At 38.8% G+C, this 21,535-nt stretch overlaps 1 protein-coding gene across 10 annotated transcripts; it reads right to left on the bottom strand.

Annotated features, from left to right (window-relative positions):
- Positions 1–5,073: 5,073 nt before the first annotated feature.
- Positions 5,074–21,390, bottom strand: ZNF207 (zinc finger protein 207). 10 transcript variants are annotated; one of them, XR_008822159.1, is made up of 13 exons: positions 21,199–21,390; positions 19,500–19,626; positions 18,932–19,070; positions 18,157–18,327; positions 17,394–17,469; positions 16,858–16,905; positions 14,453–14,553; positions 13,162–13,322; positions 10,811–11,053; positions 9,943–10,105; positions 9,578–9,761; positions 9,275–9,354; positions 5,074–5,127 (listed from the first exon to the last, which is right to left on the bottom strand). XR_008822159.1 is itself a non-coding variant. In XM_056341479.1 (12 exons), the coding sequence occupies exons 1-12, from the start codon at positions 21,237–21,239 to the stop codon at positions 9,601–9,603; spliced, it is 1,491 nt and encodes a 496-aa protein (XP_056197454.1). In that variant the 5' UTR covers positions 21,240–21,390; the 3' UTR covers positions 9,010–9,600. The 10 variants fall into 10 exon arrangements, 9 of the variants coding, with proteins under 9 accessions (XP_056197454.1, XP_056196823.1, XP_056197542.1 ...); XM_056341479.1 differs by lacking the exon at positions 5,074–5,127 and adding an exon at positions 12,240–12,332 and having other exon boundaries at positions 9,010–9,761; positions 14,483–14,553; positions 18,157–18,324; XM_056340848.1 differs by lacking the exon at positions 5,074–5,127 and having other exon boundaries at positions 9,010–9,354.
- Positions 21,391–21,535: the final 145 nt, after the last annotated feature.

A 21,535-nucleotide genomic window follows, 5' to 3' on the forward strand; every position in this document is an offset into this window, starting at 1 on the left:
TAGATCTTCACACTTTTCAGTAACTGATGGCAATTTGTTAAGGTTCCACATTAAATTTTCCTTAGAAGTGCTTGCAGATATTACCTACCCATAACTGTAGTTAAAACCATTACAGATCTTAAAAAAAAAAAAAATCTAGACGTTCACTCACTACTGAAAACAGTAGTAGATAACAGATACATTCACATTTCAGAGACCAGAATTCCCCTCATGTATTTAAGTGGTATCATTTGAACAAATTATTTCAAATAGGAACATCAGGTACTTACAGATTAAACTAACCTGTACTGGCAGTGCTGTGGAATTTTTCTTCTCTACCAGTAAGTAGCAAATGCTGAAATTCTGCTGCTAGTTAACAGAAACACAAATTGTATTAAACCAAGTAGTTTAACCCATAATTTAGTTTTTCATTAAAAAAGCTGCCAAACTTCAATTACTGCAATTTGTTGCTTAAGAAAAGCATATGAAGTAAAGGCAACTATAAAACTACTTTCAATTTGCTCTTATTTTCTGGTATTTTTCATACATAAGCCAGAAGTTTAACAAGGTAATCCTGCTGTCTACCACAAACATAAAGGAAATTACAATACTTACATTGCCAGGTTCCTTCATTAAACAGTCTCATTAAGTGTGTTTTCTTACTCTAGACTTTACAAATGAAAGAGTAAAATGTATTTTCTTCCATGAAAATTTATGGGAAAGAAGCTGAAGAATTCAGTGCAAGTAACATATGCAAATAACTTGACCAAAAAGAAAGAAAGAAAGAAAAAAAAAAAAAAAAAAAAAAAAGAGAAGCTCTGCATGACACCTTCATCTCAAAGCATTATGTAATGTCCTAAGTTGGGAGACAGTGAAATAGCTTCCTCTCATTGTATAGCAGTGATTTCTAGTAATTCAAAATTGCTGCTAGCAGAAACCATTTATAGATTGGCTACTAAGGGCAGCAGAAGTTAAAATTCTGTACACGCACTCTTTATGAATAGCACCTAGGGACATCGTTAAGACTTAGACAAAATTTAAGAAATAAAACTTGAGATGTCAGAAGTTGAATCTGGTCTAAGGCAGCCAGCTAACAGAGATATATGCTTTAACTGCTACATGAGAATTTTTAAGGAAGCTTTCAAGCTCTCAAGAGTTGTGCCTTCATCTCTTTATTTAAGATTATACTGGCATCAAAATTCTACTATTTTCTCAAAACTTTTAAACTTCTTTTAATCCCTAAGAAAAAAACCAAGCTTGTGACAGTATTTATGGAGATGTTAAACCCCCCCAGCATTAAAACAGCAGTGCTGCCGATTGTTCCTCCTGCAAGAAAGCTCGTAAAAATAAAACAAGCTGTTGCACACTTGCTCAGAAGCGCCTCACTATTCACAGCAGCGAACAGGTGTACGAACACCCGCCCTCAGTCAGTCAGCACTGACTCACCAGGATGCTAAGAACACGTGACTGAGGGTAACATCCTGCACCCTGTGGTTCAAGGCGGGATGTGGCTGTCCAAAAAAGCAACAAGCTTCTAGCTTGGGCCTGGCTCCCTCAAAGAGACCTTCACAAGACAAAACTAAAAATGCATTCACTATACAACAGAATCTACAAGCACTGTACTCAAACTGTATTTTCTTCTACTAGTCTTCATGAGAATCTGTGCTCTGACAATCAAGAGGCTGCATAAAGCTGCTGTTTTTAGAGTGTGGAAGAGAACACTCAGCTTTTTTCAGAACTTCAAAAAAGTTTGCTATATACGTTACACTTCAGAGTCACTTCAATTCTATCCTGAGCCCTCCAACAGCTGCCTCAAAATTTCTTAATTCTCAACTAGTATTTACCCACCCCCAACTGTTACAGGAAAACATGGTAGTCACCGACAGCTGCATTGTTATAGAACCCAGTCACTACCATTATTTCATTGGTCTGATTACTTTAATTGCAAGTACATGCACTTAAAAAATAATAAATTCTTCTGCAGGTAATCAGCCTATTCCTCAGAGTATTTAAGGGCTACAACCTGTATTAGGCAAGGCACAGGAAACATGATCTCATCACACAATTCTAAAGCAAGCCAAAAACTTCATGCGTGGTATGTACTTTATTTGCCACATCCCCCTTTCACTTCTCTTATTAAAAACAGTGGGTGTAAATTCACCCAATTTAGCAGAGTATCAGCTATTCTTGCCCTTTAAAAAAGAAAAGGTATGTACCTCTACTTAAGCTTAAAAAACCCGAACTCCCCAATACCTACTTCCATTAATATCTATAAAGTCATGTCACTAAAATACTAACATCATTAGAAAAGAAATTCCACAAACAGCGAGATGTACGACTGTGACAGACAGACTGCTGCAATACTGAGAGCTGCAATATCGGAGCGTCAGTAAAAACTCACTCAGTCTCTCTAAAGAGATCTCATTTGCAGCGTAAATGTAAACTATAGTAAAAAAACTATCCACCTTAGATCCACACGAGGAGGCAGGGACAAAACCACCACTAACAGAACTTCACAAAAAGAGCAAAATATGAATGATTTGCACCAGATGAAAGTTTTACAGGTTGTTTTAAAGAGGTAACAGGCCAACTGGTCTAATAGCTGAGGAAATACTCCCAGCAAAAAAAAACCATAAAGCCATTATGCCATCCTTGTGACCAGAAAGAGCAGCACGTGAATGTGTATCTTCGAGGACAAAACTGAAGAAAAATGCACATCATTACTTGTAAGGACAAACATTAGTCTGTGGTAACATATCACAGTAACGTGAACGTAGCCTGCTAAAGCTACCGCCTTCCAAAGAGGGAACAAAAAAGACCTGTCCTGTCCAGTCCTTTAAAGACTTACAGAAAGGACAGGAATGTAAAAGGATGGAAGCGAAGGATGTATGAACTACCCGTCAGAGAGTACAAGTAGTATTTAGGGTGTAGCAGGAAAACCCAGAGGGAAAACCCCCCTTTAATTCACACAGTAACACCCTCCAGTATTGTCTTAATGTCAAATGCATCTTTCAGAAATAGTGTGAAATTAATCTTCTTGGAATTGTCTAAGAGCAGCTTCCAAAAAAAAAAAAAATCTACAGCGATATGGCGCTGAGAAATGCCGTTTTGCTCACAAAACATGCCGAATCACAAACTGTTCATTTGCTCTGAAGTATTAGTACACAGAGCTTAAACAATGACACAGTGAAAACAGGAACTGAATTTTGGAGACATTTTTTCCATGAGCATGTCAAATCTAGTTACCTTCAACAAGAACAGATCAAAGCAATTTCTCCGAAATCAAAATGGGTATCAATTTGTAAGACAGAACCCGAGTGTGGATCTAAGTAGGGTACTCCACTGGACACAAGACAGCACACGTATCTGAACTGTAGCCTTGTGTGCTTGATTACAGAGTATTAGTAGCTGGATAAAAACTGCCTAGTGCTGCATCGGTCTTAAATGAAACAGATAACAAAGCTCAGTACCAGGCAGTCAAAATTTGCCTATTTTTCACTTTGAGTCTAAGAGATTCAGATACTTAAAGCAAGAAGTACAAGCCATACCCATACTGCATATCATTTTTGGTTACACGATTTCTCTAGGATGTCTAAGGTAGCAAGAACCAAGCCAAACGCTCCTATAGGCTAAGTATGTGGAACAGTAAATATTGGTTGCAGTAGTATACCTTGAAGTGTTGTTCTCATCTTCACTGTTATAATGGGCAGCACCACAATGAGAATTAGAAAAGCAACACCATGCTGAGTAATCATTTTGAAACAGTTAACATAGGACACGTCAATTTTCCAGTCAGACTAGACTATCTGGGGGGGGGGGGGGGGGGGGGGGGGGGGGGCTTTTAGGGGAAAAATGCAAAGGGCAGAGTACAAACAAAGAAGAGTACAACAGGAATGTGAAATCCACTCTCATGACTAATTTCAGAATTACAACTCTATCCTTTAATTAAAGCTACTGGAAACCATATGGGAGTCATTATTTAGTAAAATCTTGAAGAAATGAAACAGAGTCTATGCTCATCAAAACCCACAAATCTTAAAAAGATCTCAAAAATTGTAAAAAGCTATAAACCCCAACCCCCAACATTTGTTAATTTTCTCTTTCACTGCTGACAGGCTGCAAGACCTCCTGGGACAAAACCTGTTCTTCTGAAAGCTGCAGTGTCTTTAAGCAACCTCAAGCATTCAAAGCCAATGTATCTGCAACAAAGTGAGCAGCAACGCTACAGCTCATTTCTCTTTACAAAGGGTGGAATTTTTTCTAGTCACTGTGTGAAAGAAGGAACTTCAGATAAGCATATACCTAAGCAAATTTTGAACATGTGACAGAATTCCACAAAGTTTCAAAAAAGTGCCATTACTTTCAATATTGTTGCAACAGCCAAAATATTGTCATTCGGTGTATTCGAGTCACTGATGAAAAAGTTTTCCCTGAACCTGACAAACCAAAAAGATCTGCAGCTGTGGTTTCTCATTCTTCTATTCTACTTCACCAACTTGAATCTCTATTTCTTCATAGGGCTCTACATTAATATTTGTTGTGGTGCAGCTCACATATGCAGCAGTAATAATCTCTCAACCTCCTCCCAGGAAACTACTCTATAGTTTAGGCTACACAATTTTGTGACTATAAATGTCACTTTACTAGTTAAAGCCAACATATTTTAAGTACTTCAATACACCTCCCCAGAAGAGGAAACATTAGTAACTGATATTTACATGTCACTAGTTCAGAAACTACACAAAGTCACATTACCAAAAACAAATACAGCACAAATGCAATGCAGGGAGAGGGGGAGGGGGCATTGTGACCAAGGACTACCTGAGCAGCCTTGAAGGAAACTTGTTCCGTTAAGAGAAAAGGTACACAAACATCTTAAAACATGTTCCCTCCCCCTAAAGACTCTTAAAAACACAACAACAATAAAAAGATAAATATTAATATAGAGCCCATCTACCAAAAGAGAATAAAAAACCTAAATTAAAATAAATTTAGGGGCCTTCACCAAACTTGCTGCAAGTTTGGGGACATAAATATCCAACAGCCATAAAGCTGTGAAAGCCCCCAGAATGAATAAAATAAATCCCACTTGCCTCAGACTGAACAGGGCAACACTGAGACTCTGCCTCAGCCTGTCCTATGGCAGGGCTATAGGAAGAAGAAAAATTTAAATTTTAGAAAAAACATGACCCAATTAAGTGAAAGACATGCATTCAAAGTTAACAAAATTCCAGTGATCAAGCAAACAAAAGAAAATGACTGCTATAGCACCTATCCTATTAGGCCCAAACAAAACTTTTTACAGCTGGTAGCTATTTCTGAATTGGACAGTTTGTTTTGCTTTGTATCTTGATCAATGGAACGTAAGTCAGTTGCTTTGGGGCATTTTTCCCATAACTGATAGTATTTACTGTACTAGTTCACAAAAAGTAGAGTTAAAGATTCCACCAGCCACTGAAAGTGTTGGCCCTCACCTTAGTATTTATGTAGAAGCTAGACCAGTACAATTATTAAGACATTTACTATTATTTTTAAGTGCCATTAGTTACCATTTTAAATTGCAGCCCCAGCTCATGGACTGATGTATCAGTCTCAATTTAGCTGGAGAGTCATAATGCCCTTCTTGCTGTTTATAAATCTGAAGTAACCTTGATACTTTTATTTTTTATCTTGTATGCAGAATTTTTATTCCTATAAAATAACTGCAGGTTATATATTCCATTCAATTTTATCCAAGCTTTAAGAAAGTTAAGATTCTATATAAGTACTGTTCAAGAGCTCCATATGCTAAAATAATTGCAGAAACCATAGAAGGCAGATGCAGCTGAATGTGTTTCTAGAAGCTTGTTATATTTTCCCATGCATGCACAGAGCGAGGAATAGTTAACCACTGAAATTATTACATATACATCCCAGCCTCAAATTTATTAGCACCTGAGAATCTCATCTGCGGAAGGAAAAAAATAATCCAAAAGTTCCAGAAGAAATTTTTAGTCCACATAAAATCTTGAAAATTTAGCTGGTTTATTTAAAGCAACCTTTGCCAAAGGCAGAAAGATGTTCTAAAGGCAGTACGAAACAGTCACATCAAGACTTCCGAAGAACCAGCCCAGGCTTTTCCAAGGTTCTTTCATGCCAGTCTCATCCCTTTTGCTCTAAAAATCACCCTCTGATAATTATTATTGAGACAAAGCATAAAATAATTTAGAACCTTTTAAACAAGTCCTAGATGCCATAAATTCCAAATATTTTGCTAAACATATTTTCCCACCTGTGCCTCAACATTTTTTTTGCAGCCTGTTTTTTTGTATTCAACATCTGCATTACATTCCAATTTAAAGACTGATCAAAACCCACCTGCAAGTTTTAATTTTATTGTAAGATCTGCCATGGCAAATTTAGGCAACAACTGAAAAATAAAGCTTCTGCCTACGTAATTGTATCACTAGAGTCCTGCAACAAATATATATCGATGTTTTTCTGCAATCTCTTGCAGAATCTTGGGAGAGATTAACCAAAGCACAAAGCTGTCTGCAAGCTGCGTTAATTAGGGATTTTGCTGGCACAACTATGTTGATTGAACTTTGTACTGTAAACGAAGCCTTTGCCTTTATACAAGCAATTACTACATTCAAAGTAGTTTTCCTCTTTTTGGAAAAATGCACCATAAATCCAACTCTCTGAACATTAAGAAGCAGTATCCACAGAAATGAAGGCAGGGACCAACAGAAACATACGCACTGAAATACCCGCCTGGTCACAGAAGAGTACACACAAGAGACACAAGAGTAACTAAAGCTAGCCACGTCACAGCTCTTACAGCACAGAAATGACAGAAGCAGGAAAGTAAGTATCCACATGAAAAATCATGGAAAAGTTGTTTACCTGCTTGTTGAAGATTATTAAAATACCATATAACTAATAAGTGGCAGTACTTAGTTGAGAGATTATCAAAACACAACTAAGGGAAGTGCCATCTTAAAATGCATCCAAACTATGTAGTATTAGCTACAAAATGGTACTACTATTGGAACAATGAGACATTCACTATTTAAAAGAGGGAAACTCTTAATTAATACAACTTGCAGAGTATGCTGAGTTAACAGTGCATGCAGTAAGGTTTTCAAGTATTTATCCCAGGAAAAGTAGGGGTCTGAAAACAACATACAGAAAGTTACAGAAAGACACCAAAGGAAGAAGGTATTTACTTTACTAGGGGCAGAAGGGCAAAGCATCCTTACAGCAGCAATATGATCTTCAGAAAAAGCAAGAAGTTCTGTAGTTTTAAAAGCAGAAGTTAAGATCAATTTATAATATATGAATTTTATGTGTAGTATTACAAAAAGCATGAATCTAAGACACTGTAAACATCTCTCCAGTGTTTTGTTATCATCCTTATTAGATAAACAGAAGAAAACCAGAGTATAAAAGCATTGCCTTAGCAAAACAGTTTTATCTGTTAGATTTATGTATAAAGCAAGATGAAGAGCTAACAGAAGATCTGACATTAAGGCCCACTCAGCACATTTGCAAGCCAAATACTGCACATCTGACAGGTGATCAGCAGATACCAGTGATCAGAGAGAACTGCTTCTCAACAGAGGCTTGGAGTTATGGTCTTAAAACTGCTCAACACTTCAGAACAAGTGCCTGACAATCCTTAATGTGTAAACTAAGGCCATTCAGCTGTAATCAGCCTGTACTGGATGCTTTTATGAGCTATTCCATGACCCCAGGTTTGAAGCTGAGAGACACCACATTATTTTAGCTGTACTGTATTTCTGGGCTATTAAGAGACAGTACAGAATAAAGCCACATGAAGTACTTAAGCGTGGCTAAAAAAACCCCAGGACTTTCAAGAAAAAGAGCCATAATGCTCAGTACTATAATTAAGTGAAGAAACTCCACCAACTACAAAAACATCTATGGAACAAACTGACACAAAAATACTGATAATCTTTCTAATTATCCTAAAAGAAGAGATATCCCCAGAAATTAAATTGCACAGATAAGGCTTGAGGCTGGAACATGTATTTAAAGTTGACCTGCAAATGAAAAATTAACAACTCCTTTTTTCCCCCGTTGTGAAGAGACCAGGGAAGCTCTCACTTCTCTCCAAAAAGCTTCCCTCTACATTTTCATTCTCATCAGAAATGTAGCACCCTAACACAGCATTGTTAAACATTCAGAGAATTATAACCTTGACAGTAATTTATCCCTCTACACTTATTAAGCGACTAATTCCTAAGGGGAAGACCTCTCTGATAACTGTAATTAGGAGAACTGATTAAAAAGGTCTCTTACTCTAGACACTGTCATTAAATGGCTCAAGAAACTCAGCCAACAGCCAGATCATAGCACAAAAAAAAAATCAGATGGCTCATCTTTTAGACTCTGCCGAGATCTGAAATTCCCAATATTTAAAGTAAAAGAAAGCATATAACATACTACTCTTGCCCTCTGCCTGTCTCTTTTATACACTGAGAAGGTCAAGCTACTTTTTCTCTTTTGCAGGTCAACTTCAATACAACATCAACTGGAAGTCACTCACCCATGTGACATGCACCTAAGCTTCTAGAAATCTTCATCTAAAAGGCTCCTGAAATTCATATGCATTTGCACATTAAAAAGAGTCAGTCAAAAGAGTGAACTAACAGGACACATCTGGCACTAGGATGTACCCTAGAGCAATCACTTTTACATCCTTCAAGTGCCAGACTAGAAATCCGTTTCAAATTTATTGAGGACAAGAAAGCACAAATAAAGAAACCTATGCATTAAGAAAAGTTACAACCAAGAGTTAGGATGTGCCTCCTGCAGCCTCATTTTTGAGGAGTCAGTTAATAAGTGTACAGGTCTTTGTCTACTCAGATGTGCAGCTAAGGAGTCACTTAATTTTAGAATAAGTAGTTCAGATTTTATCAAAACAGCACCAATAACTGTGTTCATTACACCAACAGCTACCATGGCATGCATCTGTACAAACCTTTCAGGCAGTTGTCCACAGCTGGTCATGAATGAAAAGGCATATAAATTTTTCTCTTCTTTTATTACAATGAAGTTTATAACAGTACAGAAAAGTCACACGACCTTAGTGGGTCAGTTTACTTAAACCCTGAAACAGGAAGAACTCTAAATACATTAAATATTGTTACAAGTTCAGACTTAAATGTACAAGTAGTTGGGAACAGTTACAGCCCTCACCAACCTATGTTGGGGACATGAAGTCCAACAGCACTTGAAGTGCTGTGAAGGCATCATTTCACAAATAGCAACATAATGTTACAGAACTTGCCTTTAAGGTGGTATGTTCATGTAATTCCAGCGCCTTCACAATTTAACGAACCATATTTACTATACTTCACTTCTAAAAACCTAGATGAAACATGAAAAAGAAGCCATACAGTATAAATTGCAACATCAGGAAAAGTTCCTGTTATTATTCCAAATAATTTTTCCCGTGTAAAATAAGAATGTCCAATAGCTCCTTGCATGTGGGAAGATACTTATTTTTTTTTTAAAGTCACAATGAAGCCTTAATTGACGGAAGCTCGGCTATATTAACAGCACAAGATGAGAAAAGGTTTAATCTCCAAACCTATTAGAGCGTGTGTAGTAGCATCAGTAGCGGCCACCTTGCGACATTACAGGAGGTCTCATGCCCATTGGAGGTCGAGGAGGTCCACTTTGGTAAGGGGGCACCATCGGAGGTCCCTGACCGTATGGGGGCATCGCTCCAGGAAGGTATCCTGGCATGCCCTGGTGATGAGCACCATACTGACCTATAAACAGAACATTTAAGATGCAAAGAAGATTTTTTTTTTATTTTTTTTTTAATAATGGGCAGAAGTTTCATTTTGTGAAAAGCTTCAAGCCCCTGCCAGTACATGCCACTGGGTTTTAAAAAAAGTTTATAGCCAAAACAAGTCTTTTCAAGAAAAGAAAGCTGGGAAACATGATTACCATGAGGTGGCATGGGAGGTCTCATTCCTTGTTGTTGTGGAGGAATTCCTGGCTGTGGTGGCATCATACCTCCAATTGGTCCAACTGGTGGATTACCCAAGGAAGCCTGTCCCGGCCGAGGAAGATTGCGCTGATATTTAGGCAACTGTGCCCTTCTCTCTTCCTAAAACCAGGAACAGACCACCATAACACATTGCAAGACTAAAAGCAAAGTAAATGAAAGTGTAACAAAGTAGATCACAGGTATTAGCTATTTCAACTTCCTTACAAGTTCAAAGACTGCTACTAGTAACAATACACAGTCCCGTTTGCATTTTCCCCCCCTTCCTTCAAAGTAACTGTTTAACACTGGCCAATTTATCATTCTGCATGCATTTCCTCCCTCCGCTGAGGAAAGCCTTTTTTTTCCTCCTTAACAAGCTGAAACAGCAAAGCCAAAATACAAATCTAAAGATACCTGAAGTTAAGGTTCATTTGTTTTATCCATAAATACGTACTTCTGACTGCTGTAAAAGCACCAAAACCACTTCAAACTTAAGCCTTCTGTCCTACACTCATTACCTACATCTATTTAACTTCCAAGCTTAACTCACACACTGAACAGAAGTCCAAATTATATTTTAAGTAATTTCCTATCACCAACAGAAATAAGGCTTAGATCTGCAGCAAGATCACTGCAACCTGCCAGCCATCGCTTTGCAACTGGAGAAGTTTTCTTGATGTGTGGTTCTGTTACATGAACTCTCCACAATTTGCACTTTCACTGTTATTAAGATACACATAACGCAGAGCATAGAAGTTCTATTTAATCAGCCCTATCAGCATAAACTGCATTTTTCAGGAAGACAATGAAAATATTTTAACTTACCAGTGATATATCCTCATCTGGATGGATCAACTTACTGGTTGCGCTGGTGGTTGTGAGGGTAGCAGGCTTACTTGTTATAGATGTAGCTGGTTTAGCAGCAGTACTGTTTGTCGTGCTAGTGGTTGAGGCTGTAGACTGCGTGTAAGCAGGGAATGTAGGTTTTGGGGGTTCTGTTGTTGTTGCAGGTGTAGAATTCAAAGGTTTGAAATCAGTACCAACTGGACCTGGAACAGCTGCTGCAGCCTGTGAAACACAGAGATAGATCAATATTTATTTCTCAAAGCGTAAGAAAACTTAAATGATGTCTGTTAGACCTCTGAAAGCTTCCAGTGAGATACGCAATTATAACAAGCTTGACAAAAGTAAACTTCAGCCTTATTGCATACTACAGCAACTGAAAACAAGACAAAATAAACCCCAGTATATACACATACACACACACACAATTTGGAAAGTCTACAATTTGCAGGTCAAAAGGCACAACTAGAAAAAAGGAACAACAACAAAAAACCCCCCCTATCAAAATTTTTAATCTCAAACACTGGTAAGTGTCTAAATCTTTCCTGAATCACTGGGTTTCTTTAAGAGCCTATTAGTATAAATTCATTGGACCTCACTAAATTATTAGCATACTTCAGCAACCATTAGTTTAAAGTACAGCTCAAAATGTTAGTATTCATTATAATTAGGTATTTAAGAAATGTTTTCATTCAATATTTAAGAAACCTCTGTTGGGTCTGGGTTTTTGTTTTAAGTGTTCTCTCTATGAAAACACCGCAATATTTTCAGAGTACTATTGTCTCTATAAATCTTTAGCCTCGCCTGTAAATGATCAGCTGAAGGCAGATGAGGTTCACTAGATTCCAGCATCTCATCTTTCCTGCTTTTTTCTTAGATTAAAACTGTTAAGACGAGAAAAGTTTGCTTCACCAAGCTTTCTCTGAAGATGCAGCGATCTCCAAAGCAAGCTTTAATTATGAGAGAATGCTTGTTTCTAGTCACTGCACATTTACAATTACCTGAACTTTCCAATTAAAACAAAGTATTTCAATTTTTTGCACACAACGCACATTACAAAATTCCCTACGTTATGATGTACCATATTAAACAACAAACTAAAAAGCCTTCACCATGCATCAAGCTAACCACTGCCCACTAAAATGCATTTAACTGCTTTCATGCTTTTTTAACCCTTTAGAACCAGGATGTAACATTTCATTCTTTTACACTAAGAAAATTGGGCACTTTGACATGCTTATTTCTAGTAAGATGCAACTCACAATCAAGGACTCTGCAGTTTTCCCAGCTAAACATAATCAGGAATATAACAGAAATTATCTGAAGATGTTTAGTCAATTTTAGCTTTTACAGAACGGTCCAAAGGGTTAAGTTGCAAAGCAATTTGTTTTAACTGTGACTTCCTGCGTACTTGTGCTGTGCTAGGAAACAGAGCGTTAGAAGATGCTGACAGACTTTCTGAATTGGAGGAAGCTGTACTTGAGCTTGTGACAGGTGTCCCCATCTGTAGCATAAAAGAAAGGAAACAGTGAAAAGTCTCCAAACAAATGGGTGGAAAGTATCCAGATGAAAGGATTTCTTATGCTCAAGTCCTTTCTTATGAAAGGACTATGGTTTTGTAAACAACTACCTTCCCTGCAGAAGTCCAAAATGCAAATAGTACACTACGAAGTTTTCTGCAACATACTTGAAAGTAAGTAAAAACTTCACAGCTTATACACAAGAGAAATCAAAAGGTAGAGGTCACAAGCCACTATCCATTCCCCACTTCCCTCCCCAAAACACTTAGAATTTTTACTACCCTAACTTACTCCTGAACGTTATTTAAAGCAAAAAAACTCCTAATTCAGGAAACGTTTAACAGGACTACAGAATAAATTAAGTTAGTCCATCTATCAGTAGAAATTACTGATCATCTATCAGTAAAAATATTATGAAAAGAACAGGAGAGAACAAGTCACATCAAGATCTACACTTTGGAAATTTCCAGTGATGTTCTAGGCAATCAGAGTCCTGTAGCTAACAGATCCCTTCACCCACCCAAAGCACCCTTAATAAATGACAAACTAAAGGGATTAAGCAAAGTTTTGCCTACTCCTTTCTTCCCCCCATGGTTACAGAACTTCTGTCTGGTTTCATTGCTGTTGTAAGACAAACAAAACAACCTTTCAAAATTAATTCAAGCACTACACTGAATTAAACTTAGAATCAACACAAGTAAGAAACTTAACCCGTCATTTCTTGGGCCTCCTTGATAATAAAGAATAGACACTGTTGACACAGGGGCAATTTGAAGAATATAACAATAGCTTCCAGGTTATGAGATACCTTACCTGCCCCGCACTTGGGAAGAGTGGTTTAGTAACTGGAGGCTGGGGGGTAGGTGCTGATGCAGCAGGAGCTGGAGGCCTGTTAAGAATGCCTGGTGCTGTAACAGGCTGTGCTTGTGTCATTGGAGGCATCCCAGGACGAGGACCAACAGGCGGTGGCATACCTACAAACCACAAAGATCTGGTTAAAAATCAGGCTGAAGGAAGAGTATTCCTTTAGAGGATTCTGTTCACAGTGTTTCTTAAAACAGTGTCTCCCCAAAGGAAGATGGATTTTTAAGGCAACAGGAAAATAAAACGTGACAAAGGGTATCACCAGCAGTCACCAATAAATGTCCATGCATAGGCAATAACCTCAAACACTTCAGAGCAATACTGAATTAAGTTGTATTTTATAGTACAGCTTCAATGATGGAAGTTTATACTCTCAGTAAATCAACACAATTAACACAGTAACTGTTTCCAACACACTGTGCCTATGCTTCCAAGTGCATGGATAAGACTTATAAGATGCAGCCATCACGAACCGTACCAGAACTTTGACCATAGTAACACAAATTAGCTTTGCTGTGGGTCTTTAGCACAGTGCAACAGTGACACAGGGCTACTTTTTGTAGCCTATCACCACAATACATGCACTTCTTACACGTGAGGCTCTAGGAGAGGTTCAGAGATGGGAAGTTAACAGCTTGCGTGAGTTCCCATCATATTACTGTGCAGGATAACTAGGCTGTAACTGTCCTACTGGCTTGCCTCCTCCTCCAGTAAGAAATACAGGGAAACCTGCTAACCTCAAGCTGTCACAGCACAGCTGCTGCTCAGGTGGAACACCCTCAAAACTTAATGCTGCTTAATCAATAAACATCTCTTCTAGCCATGGTTAAGACACCAACATTTCAGTTCGTTTCTTCACACAGCAGGTTTACTTGGGTATACCACCAACATTTTTTCTCATTTCCTACATTTTCAATCACTACAATTTTTCAGCTGCAGCCACAGACATCAAAAAAAGGGATTAAGAGAGACTTGGCAATACAAAAGCCAGAGAAAGTGCAACAGGAAGAGTTAACTACATTCTGGCTTTTACCTTCACAATGGTACCAAACACAGATAATTCTTAATAATCAAAAGCCATAAATCAAGCCCTTCACCTACGTACAAAAGAGTGGCTTCTGTGGCAATCAATCCACACCAAGGTGGTGCATAAGTCTGTATATTCTTTATATAAATCCTAAATATAAGTGCAAATAAATAAATAAGTAAATAAATAATAAAAAAAAAAATTAGCTCTCACCATAGTACGAGTTCGACAACCCTGACCTACCTGGTGGCATACCAGGCATAAGAGGTGGTATTCCTGGCCCAGGAGGCATCATTCCACCCATTGGCATCATCCTATGAAACAGAAAATGAGCACTGGTATGAACACTCATGATAAACCATTAAGACAATTGGCACATACCTGTATTAGATAAAAAAATTACAGTAAAGAATTTCAAGAACCTCCAGAGGCAACTGAAAACCAGCTGACTCCTCAGTTGGAAATGTTTTTGCACGACAAGGGAAAAAAAAACCCAACTACTAAAAAAGCCAAAAAAACCACCCCAAACCCACCAAAACCAAGAATACCCCTCTCCAAACACTTTTCATTTGAACTTTAATTCCTAAAGCTTTCACTTCCACTATTATCAGAGGTCCAAAACTGGTGTCTCCCTTGAAATCTACTTCAGGCTAGTAGTTTCAGCAGTTACAAGAATCCGATTTCAGTATACTCTCAGAAAATTTGAAAGGAGGAAAAACAGCTAACTCCAATCACATTAGAACACTGTACATCTGCTGTTACTCCTTTCTGACACCACAAGTCCACTACTGGTTATAGCACCCTCCTGCTATTTTAACATATTCTCCTTCCTCCAGTCAATGGCAGACAACCCAAATCTATAAAAATATCCAGAAAATACTAATAAAAGCAGAGACCACAGCATAAGAAAGCCTCTGGAGTTTTAATTACAGTAAATATTCCCTACACTAAGGATAGAAAAGTGGGATTTTAATTATTTTTTTTAATGACAAATCCTCATTATGGCATGTTTTTCCTTTATATTAAAAACAAGTTGTTGGGGTTTTTTTTCCCTTGCTGCCGATTCTTGGAGAAAAAAATTGCTCTGTATTTCCTCACAGAAAGGTGGCATCTAAACAACTCCTCTTATCCTTGTCTACTAAACCATACTACAAATGAATACATGTTCCCCCACCTAAACCATACATACAACCCTTAATATAAGCAAATTCCTCCCGCACAGGGCTGCAACTCCATAAAAATTAAGCTGTCTACAATACTAAATACTTCTAAATTGGGAAGCTATAGATGAATAGGTATGATTCCTCCACAGGGAACAAACCAAGTTTGCTTAAATTTTCCAGACACTCAAAGCCAGATCAGGGAAACAAAATAAAGGAATGCTTATTACTTTAGTTAGCAAAATAAGCAGATATGTAGCCGCCAAATGCACACCAAACCCCCACTAAGAAGTAGTTTCTATTTGTATGACAAAGTCAAGATACCTTCACCATTCCTGTTTCAAAAATCGAAAGAACTCATCATGAGCAGGCAGGCATTCATTCTGCAAAGCAAACGGCTACCCAGTCTTACTTTTATTCTCAACTTGTCTACCACTGCTACAAAAGAAAACCAAAGCAGCAGCAGTAATGTGACTGGGAACACTGTACCATCAACCCTTTTCTGGGTTAATGGTTGGAGAAGGCAAAGTCAGTCTTGCCACCCATTCTGACAACCATCGGGGGGGGGGGGGGGGGGGGGAGAAAAAAAAAGAAAAAAAAAGTGCTGGATGCTTGCTGCCTGCTGCTCCCAGAAAGATGACTTTCAGAGAAACTGCAGGGATAGTACTAGAACTAGTGCCACACTAAAACCTAAAGTTGCTTCCTAGGTCCCTAGGTCCTAATTCTTCTTTACTTATTTTTTGTAAAAGATCATCACGTTAAGTAAGCAAAACTTTAGATTAAACTATCATAATGCAACACACACCACCTCCTCCCCGCAAATGGAAGCGCAGTGAATTTTTTGCAAATTAGTCTGTGTCTTTTACTAGATGGTATTACATTCACCTCAAGCTAACAGAGTTTAAGAAAGACTAAGCACCAGCAAGCCTGCTAAAACTCAGCTCAGTTTCCACCCAGGAAAACCAGTCATGACGAGCATCCACATGATGTTCAACTACAACATGATTTTTAAATTCAAAGACTATTAGAACAGTATTTGTGTCACCAAAGAGAGCAACCTTTAAGAGTGAACTTCAGAACTTAGAAACAAAGTTCCTGCAGTATGTCCTGCAGTGTAAAGGTTCAAGCACATGGAGCTGTACTCTGCTTCAAGAGAGGCTGTAAGTGCCTAAGGGTCTATTTGGTTAATATTTTGTAGAATGCATTTCTCCTATTATATAGCTTTGTAATATTCATTTAGCTAAAGCATAAAAACTTCAGATATTATAATATAATGTGTATAATTATATTATAATAATATAATGTGTATAATTATAATAACAAAACCTAACCAGACATCTCCCCCAAATTCTTAGGCAATATTCAGAGGTTTTCAGTAAGACAATTTCAAGTTTATCAAAGACACGACATAAAATGGCATAATGAATGTACCTAGAATTACATTAATGAGATGCTTACATGTTTCCACCACAAAATGACTGCATGTATTTTCTCTGTTGATGTAATCTGTGAAAATTTATGACAAAATCAAAAATCTAACTGTGATTTTCCAAATACATTGTGATAGGGTATGGTGTCACCCCCAAACAAACATAAAAACCAACATCTTACTTTTGCCCAAAATACCAGAATTTAAACTATCCAGTATCTTTTCCTGTTAGGCTGATGACTGATAACCAGGTGCACAACATACGTGCAACATACAAAGAAACAGGGTTCACAGGAGGCTCTAAACCAACACAACAAAACTTTAAATTATTATACTACTACTCAGTAAAGTTAGGAGAAAGGCAGCATACTTTATACATAAACTCAGAGTTTGGTCATATTTTTAATGTTGGTTTACAGCCATCCAGTTCTTTGGTGAGCCTTTATATTAAGGTTACAGGGTTCACAGGTTCCTATGTACATTTTCCTAATTAGCCTTACTTTTTCTGTTACAGTTTAAAATGCACAGTACGAACATGTAATATTAAGTCTTTCTTGCTACTCACCCAGGTGGCATTCCAGGCATAACTGGAGGCATTCCAGGCATCATAGGTGGAACACCTGCCATTAATGGTGGTATACCTTAAAAGAAAAATAAATTTTAAACAACTCTGACAACACACAGTTGCTAACAAATGTCATCTAATAAATTTAGACTGGAAAAAATGCTTTGCAGGAGCTCCAAAAGATTGATTTTTGAAATAACACTGCTTACAAACAATGCAATATAAAAGATCATCTGCAAATCTGACTTAAGATTCATTGTATCAGCCCTGCGAGACTGTGTAAGTTTTCTCAGTAGTCTCCAAAGAACATGCCTTATCATTACACAAAACGAGACCAGTTTTCGCTCACTGTCATTGATCAAAATTCTCTCCTCGATATATTTGTTGCCTGTGTATAAACTGCCTGTTCGGTGTCAGCAGTCTCTAGATAGATATATGCCAGGCTTTCTGCTGTTTCCAGAATCTCGCTACAAAATACCACCACCAAGTATCACTGGTAGACTTATGTTTAAAGTACAAATCTGTCTTACCACCATATTCCTTCAATCTAGGTGCAAGTATTAGGTGTCTTCATCTACTTCACAAAGGAAGACATGCACACACACAGAAGGGGCAAGAAAAAGAAGAAACTGCTTAAGTGCACCTCACAAAACTATTCTGTGACCTCTACCACCCAGCGTTAGAAAGGCCAGATTAATTCTCCAGTATATAAGCAGCAAATTGAGTTTCTATTCAGCTTTTTAGCATTGAAACACCATCTCACCTGGAGGCATCCCTGGTGCACCTGGCACAGGAGGCAAACCTGGTTGTGCCATTGGGGGAACATACCCCTGCTGTGGCTGAACTTGCTGGGGTTGAAATGAAGTTGAAGCTGCAGATTCATCATCTTCATATTCATCCGAATCATCCTGTTGTTTCTTTTTCTGGCTCTCTGCTAAAGAGTACAATGGTCAGACTGAAGGCAAATTATATTCTATGAAATTAGTTTTGTCTGGTGTATTCTAGTTGGAATGAAAAACATAAAATTCAAATCTTCTCTGCGTGTTCAACAATTCATAGAATTACAAAGATGAAAAACTATGTGAGCCTACCTATACATACAAATAACAAAGGCAAAGAAAGTGACACACTGTAATAACCCTCAACATACATGGGGGTCTTCGTTCATATGGCAGCGTCATGCTGTCCAGAATAAACCAAAACAATTCAAACAAAGGTATACTTTAAGAGCAAAGAAATCAAGTATTTGGGTGTCATCAAGGCTTCTATCACCCCAGGCCTTTCCTCACCTTACCCTCAAAAATAAGAACATGATCACAACAATCATTAGATAATTATTATAGCTGCACTGGCATGCAGCTACTTTTGAACAGGAAAAGAAAAATCTCTCTCAACCTACGTGACTGGCAAATGTCTAGAGCTGCAGTCAGAATGCATTAAACCCAACCCTTACCCCGCTCAGAAGTGAGGCCTCTACCACACAGCTTAGCATTAGTACGAAGCAGACTAGGGAAATAACTAGCTAGATTACACTTTACCCTGAGTTTTTTGTTCAAGTAACCTCCTTCGTTCCTCCATATCTTTTTCTGGAATGCCCTCCATGCCATAGATTTCCAGTTCAATATCCGTTCTTCCAGGAATAGCATTTGGAACAGCATCTATTGTTTCTTTATGTACCTAAAGTGGAAAAGAAAAAGTCTTTCTAACCACAATTCATGTTAAGATTCTATGTGTTCTTCAGCCAGTTCACGATAGAAAAGGAATATCCTTAATGGGAAGAATCTCTCTGACCAAGTATTTTCCTGGTATGTGCTTCCCAATCACTAAGATTAACTTCTAAAACTTTATATAAACTTATCTCCTGAACACCAGGACAATACAATTCCTTCACTCCTCCCACACCCCAAAAATGATAGCAGAGATCTCTACTGCATACTCTCTGTATGACTGCTGACACAGCAGGACTCCTGATTTGGAAACAGGCCACTTGTGTGTTTTTCTCATCAGTTTTTAAGACTCTGGAATGCCCCCAACCCCCCACCTTTACTATTAATTCCAATTCTAGAAACTGTCAAGAAAAGCTTATATAAGCCTAAAACCTCTTACCTGCATGCAATGTATAGCTAAACCAGGTCCTGTATACAGTTTCTTATGACATATATGGCATTTAAAGTGCTTTGCTTTTTGATGCTGTATAAGGATTTTTTCATCATCAAAATCCCTGTTACAATACCTATTGAAGACTGTTAAGGAAATATAGAAACTTGAAAGTGACCTTCTATATAACACTAAGCTAATTTGCATCACTGATTTGTCCTAAAGCAAAAAAAAAAAAAAAAAAACCCAACCAAAAACCCCACCACACAAAACAAAAACCAAAAGTATAGGGAGCACCTCTGAGCATCCTAAGCATGACAAATATTTCACGGAAGTCTGAAACCAAACCCCCCCCACCCAGCATCCAGCATTTCCCTCTGCATAGATATCAAACTGGTAAGATGTGTGCAGGCAATCAGAATCACCATTCGATCCCATATCCTTTGACACATGCTTTTCAAGTCCTAGTTTTTTTTCAAGTGGACTCATACCTTCTCGGCATACATATAGATTAAAATAAAGTTGCTAAAGCACTGAAGGAGAAATAAGACTTGAAATCCATAAAAGGTAAGTGATGCTAAATACTTATAAGTGCCTATTTAATAACAAGTATGAGTAACTAACATTTATAAAACATAAAAAAAGTTTAAAATAAAAATTCCTTTCTTTTTTCACTTATCCAGCTACCAACTCTTATGACACTGCATAATTTACTGCTGTCGTTAAAGATTTTTTTATTTCTAAACAGATTATAAGCAAAGAACTTTCTGGACATCTATGTGACAGAAGAGACAAACTGCGATTTCCTTTCTGGCAGGTCGGCATTAATATTTCAGCAAACACTCCACACATATCCTCCTAAGTGAGACAAATAGACATTTGTTATTTATTAGCGGTTCCTTTTTAATACAATGTGTGTCTTGCATCCCTCACACTAAAGTAACTGAAACTAATATGGGTAGTAGGACAGATGCCTTCCAACACGAAACGGTAAAAGATCTCAGAGCAACTTATAAATTCCTTTATTAAACAATTTCAGACCGGGCAAAAACATTTTAGCACTCGAAAAGATAAAACTGTAATCACCCCCCAACACAAAGCAGATTCTAAAGGAGTGATCGAAGATACTGAGATATCTGAGAAATTATAACTACTTTGATGCAACAATTGCAATTTGAAAGCCGCCCCCAGCCAAGAAAAAAAAAAAAGTTTTAAAAAAAGTGTCTTAACTACACCCGCCCCAATACTTCTTGAAAAACTATTATTGTATTCCGCTAACATCCTTCCCCCCGGGGGCTAAAGAGTGTTCTCCATTTTGTCCACGATCCCGACAATCCGCCACCGGAGCGCCAGAGCCAGCCGGCCGGGAAGCTGCGGCCTGCTCCGGCTTCACGGATCGGACGAGGCCGAGGCCTCAAGTGAGAGAGGCGGAAACGGACGGACTAGGCCGCGCGAGGGGGAGGGGGGGCGGGGCAGAGGAAGGGCACGGACCAGGCCCCATCCCCGCGCTGAAGAGCACAGAAATGGGACAACACCAAGCACGGAGCCAAATCGTGACGGACGTGGAGAGGAGGAATGAGCCCCGTCCCAGGAGAGCGAGCAGCCCAGGGGAGAACGGGATAGAACGGAACCGAGACGCGACCGAGCCAGGCTGCTCCCCTCCCCCACTCAACGCCCCACACCCGCCTCATCCCACAGAGAAGGATACCAGCACCAAGGCTTCAGCTGCTTCTTCTTCTTACGGCCCATGGCAGCGGCGCCCCCAACTCACACAGAAAGGAGACAGCCGAGCTCTTCCCCCGCGAGCCGCAACGCCCACAGCAGCCTCCTCAGAGAAGCGAGCGAGCAGACATAAAATGGCCGCCACGGTCCCGCCTGGCGCCACCGCCTCCGAGCTCCCAGCCTGCACCGCGGCTCGGCGGGAGGGAGTGCCCACGTGACGGGCTCCCGGCGGTCCCGGCCGCCTCTCGGCCGCTCCCATCGTGCCTCGCGGTGGCGCGCCGCCGCCATTTTGTTTCAGGCGCTACCGCGGGTTGGGGTTTCTG

The sequence above is a fragment of the Falco biarmicus genome, chromosome 1 (genome assembly GCF_023638135.1).
Source record: "Falco biarmicus isolate bFalBia1 chromosome 1, bFalBia1.pri, whole genome shotgun sequence".
Classification (NCBI taxonomy): Eukaryota; Metazoa; Chordata; class Aves; order Falconiformes; family Falconidae; genus Falco; species Falco biarmicus.

What these genes read in the sequence shown, in the direction of transcription:
- ZNF207 (XM_056341479.1), bottom strand. Translation starts at nt 21,239, where the DNA reads ATGGGCCGTAAGAAGAAGAAGCAGCTGAAGCCTTGGTGCTG. An exon ending in CAGCTGAAGCCTTGGTGCTG is followed by an intron (nt 19,627 to 21,198) that starts GTATCCTTCTCT and finishes AGTCTTCAATAG; the next exon opens with GTATTGTAACAGGGATTTTG. An exon ending in TAGCTATACATTGCATGCAG is followed by an intron (nt 19,071 to 19,499) that starts GTAAGAGGTTTT and finishes TTTCCACTTTAG; the next exon opens with GTACATAAAGAAACAATAGA.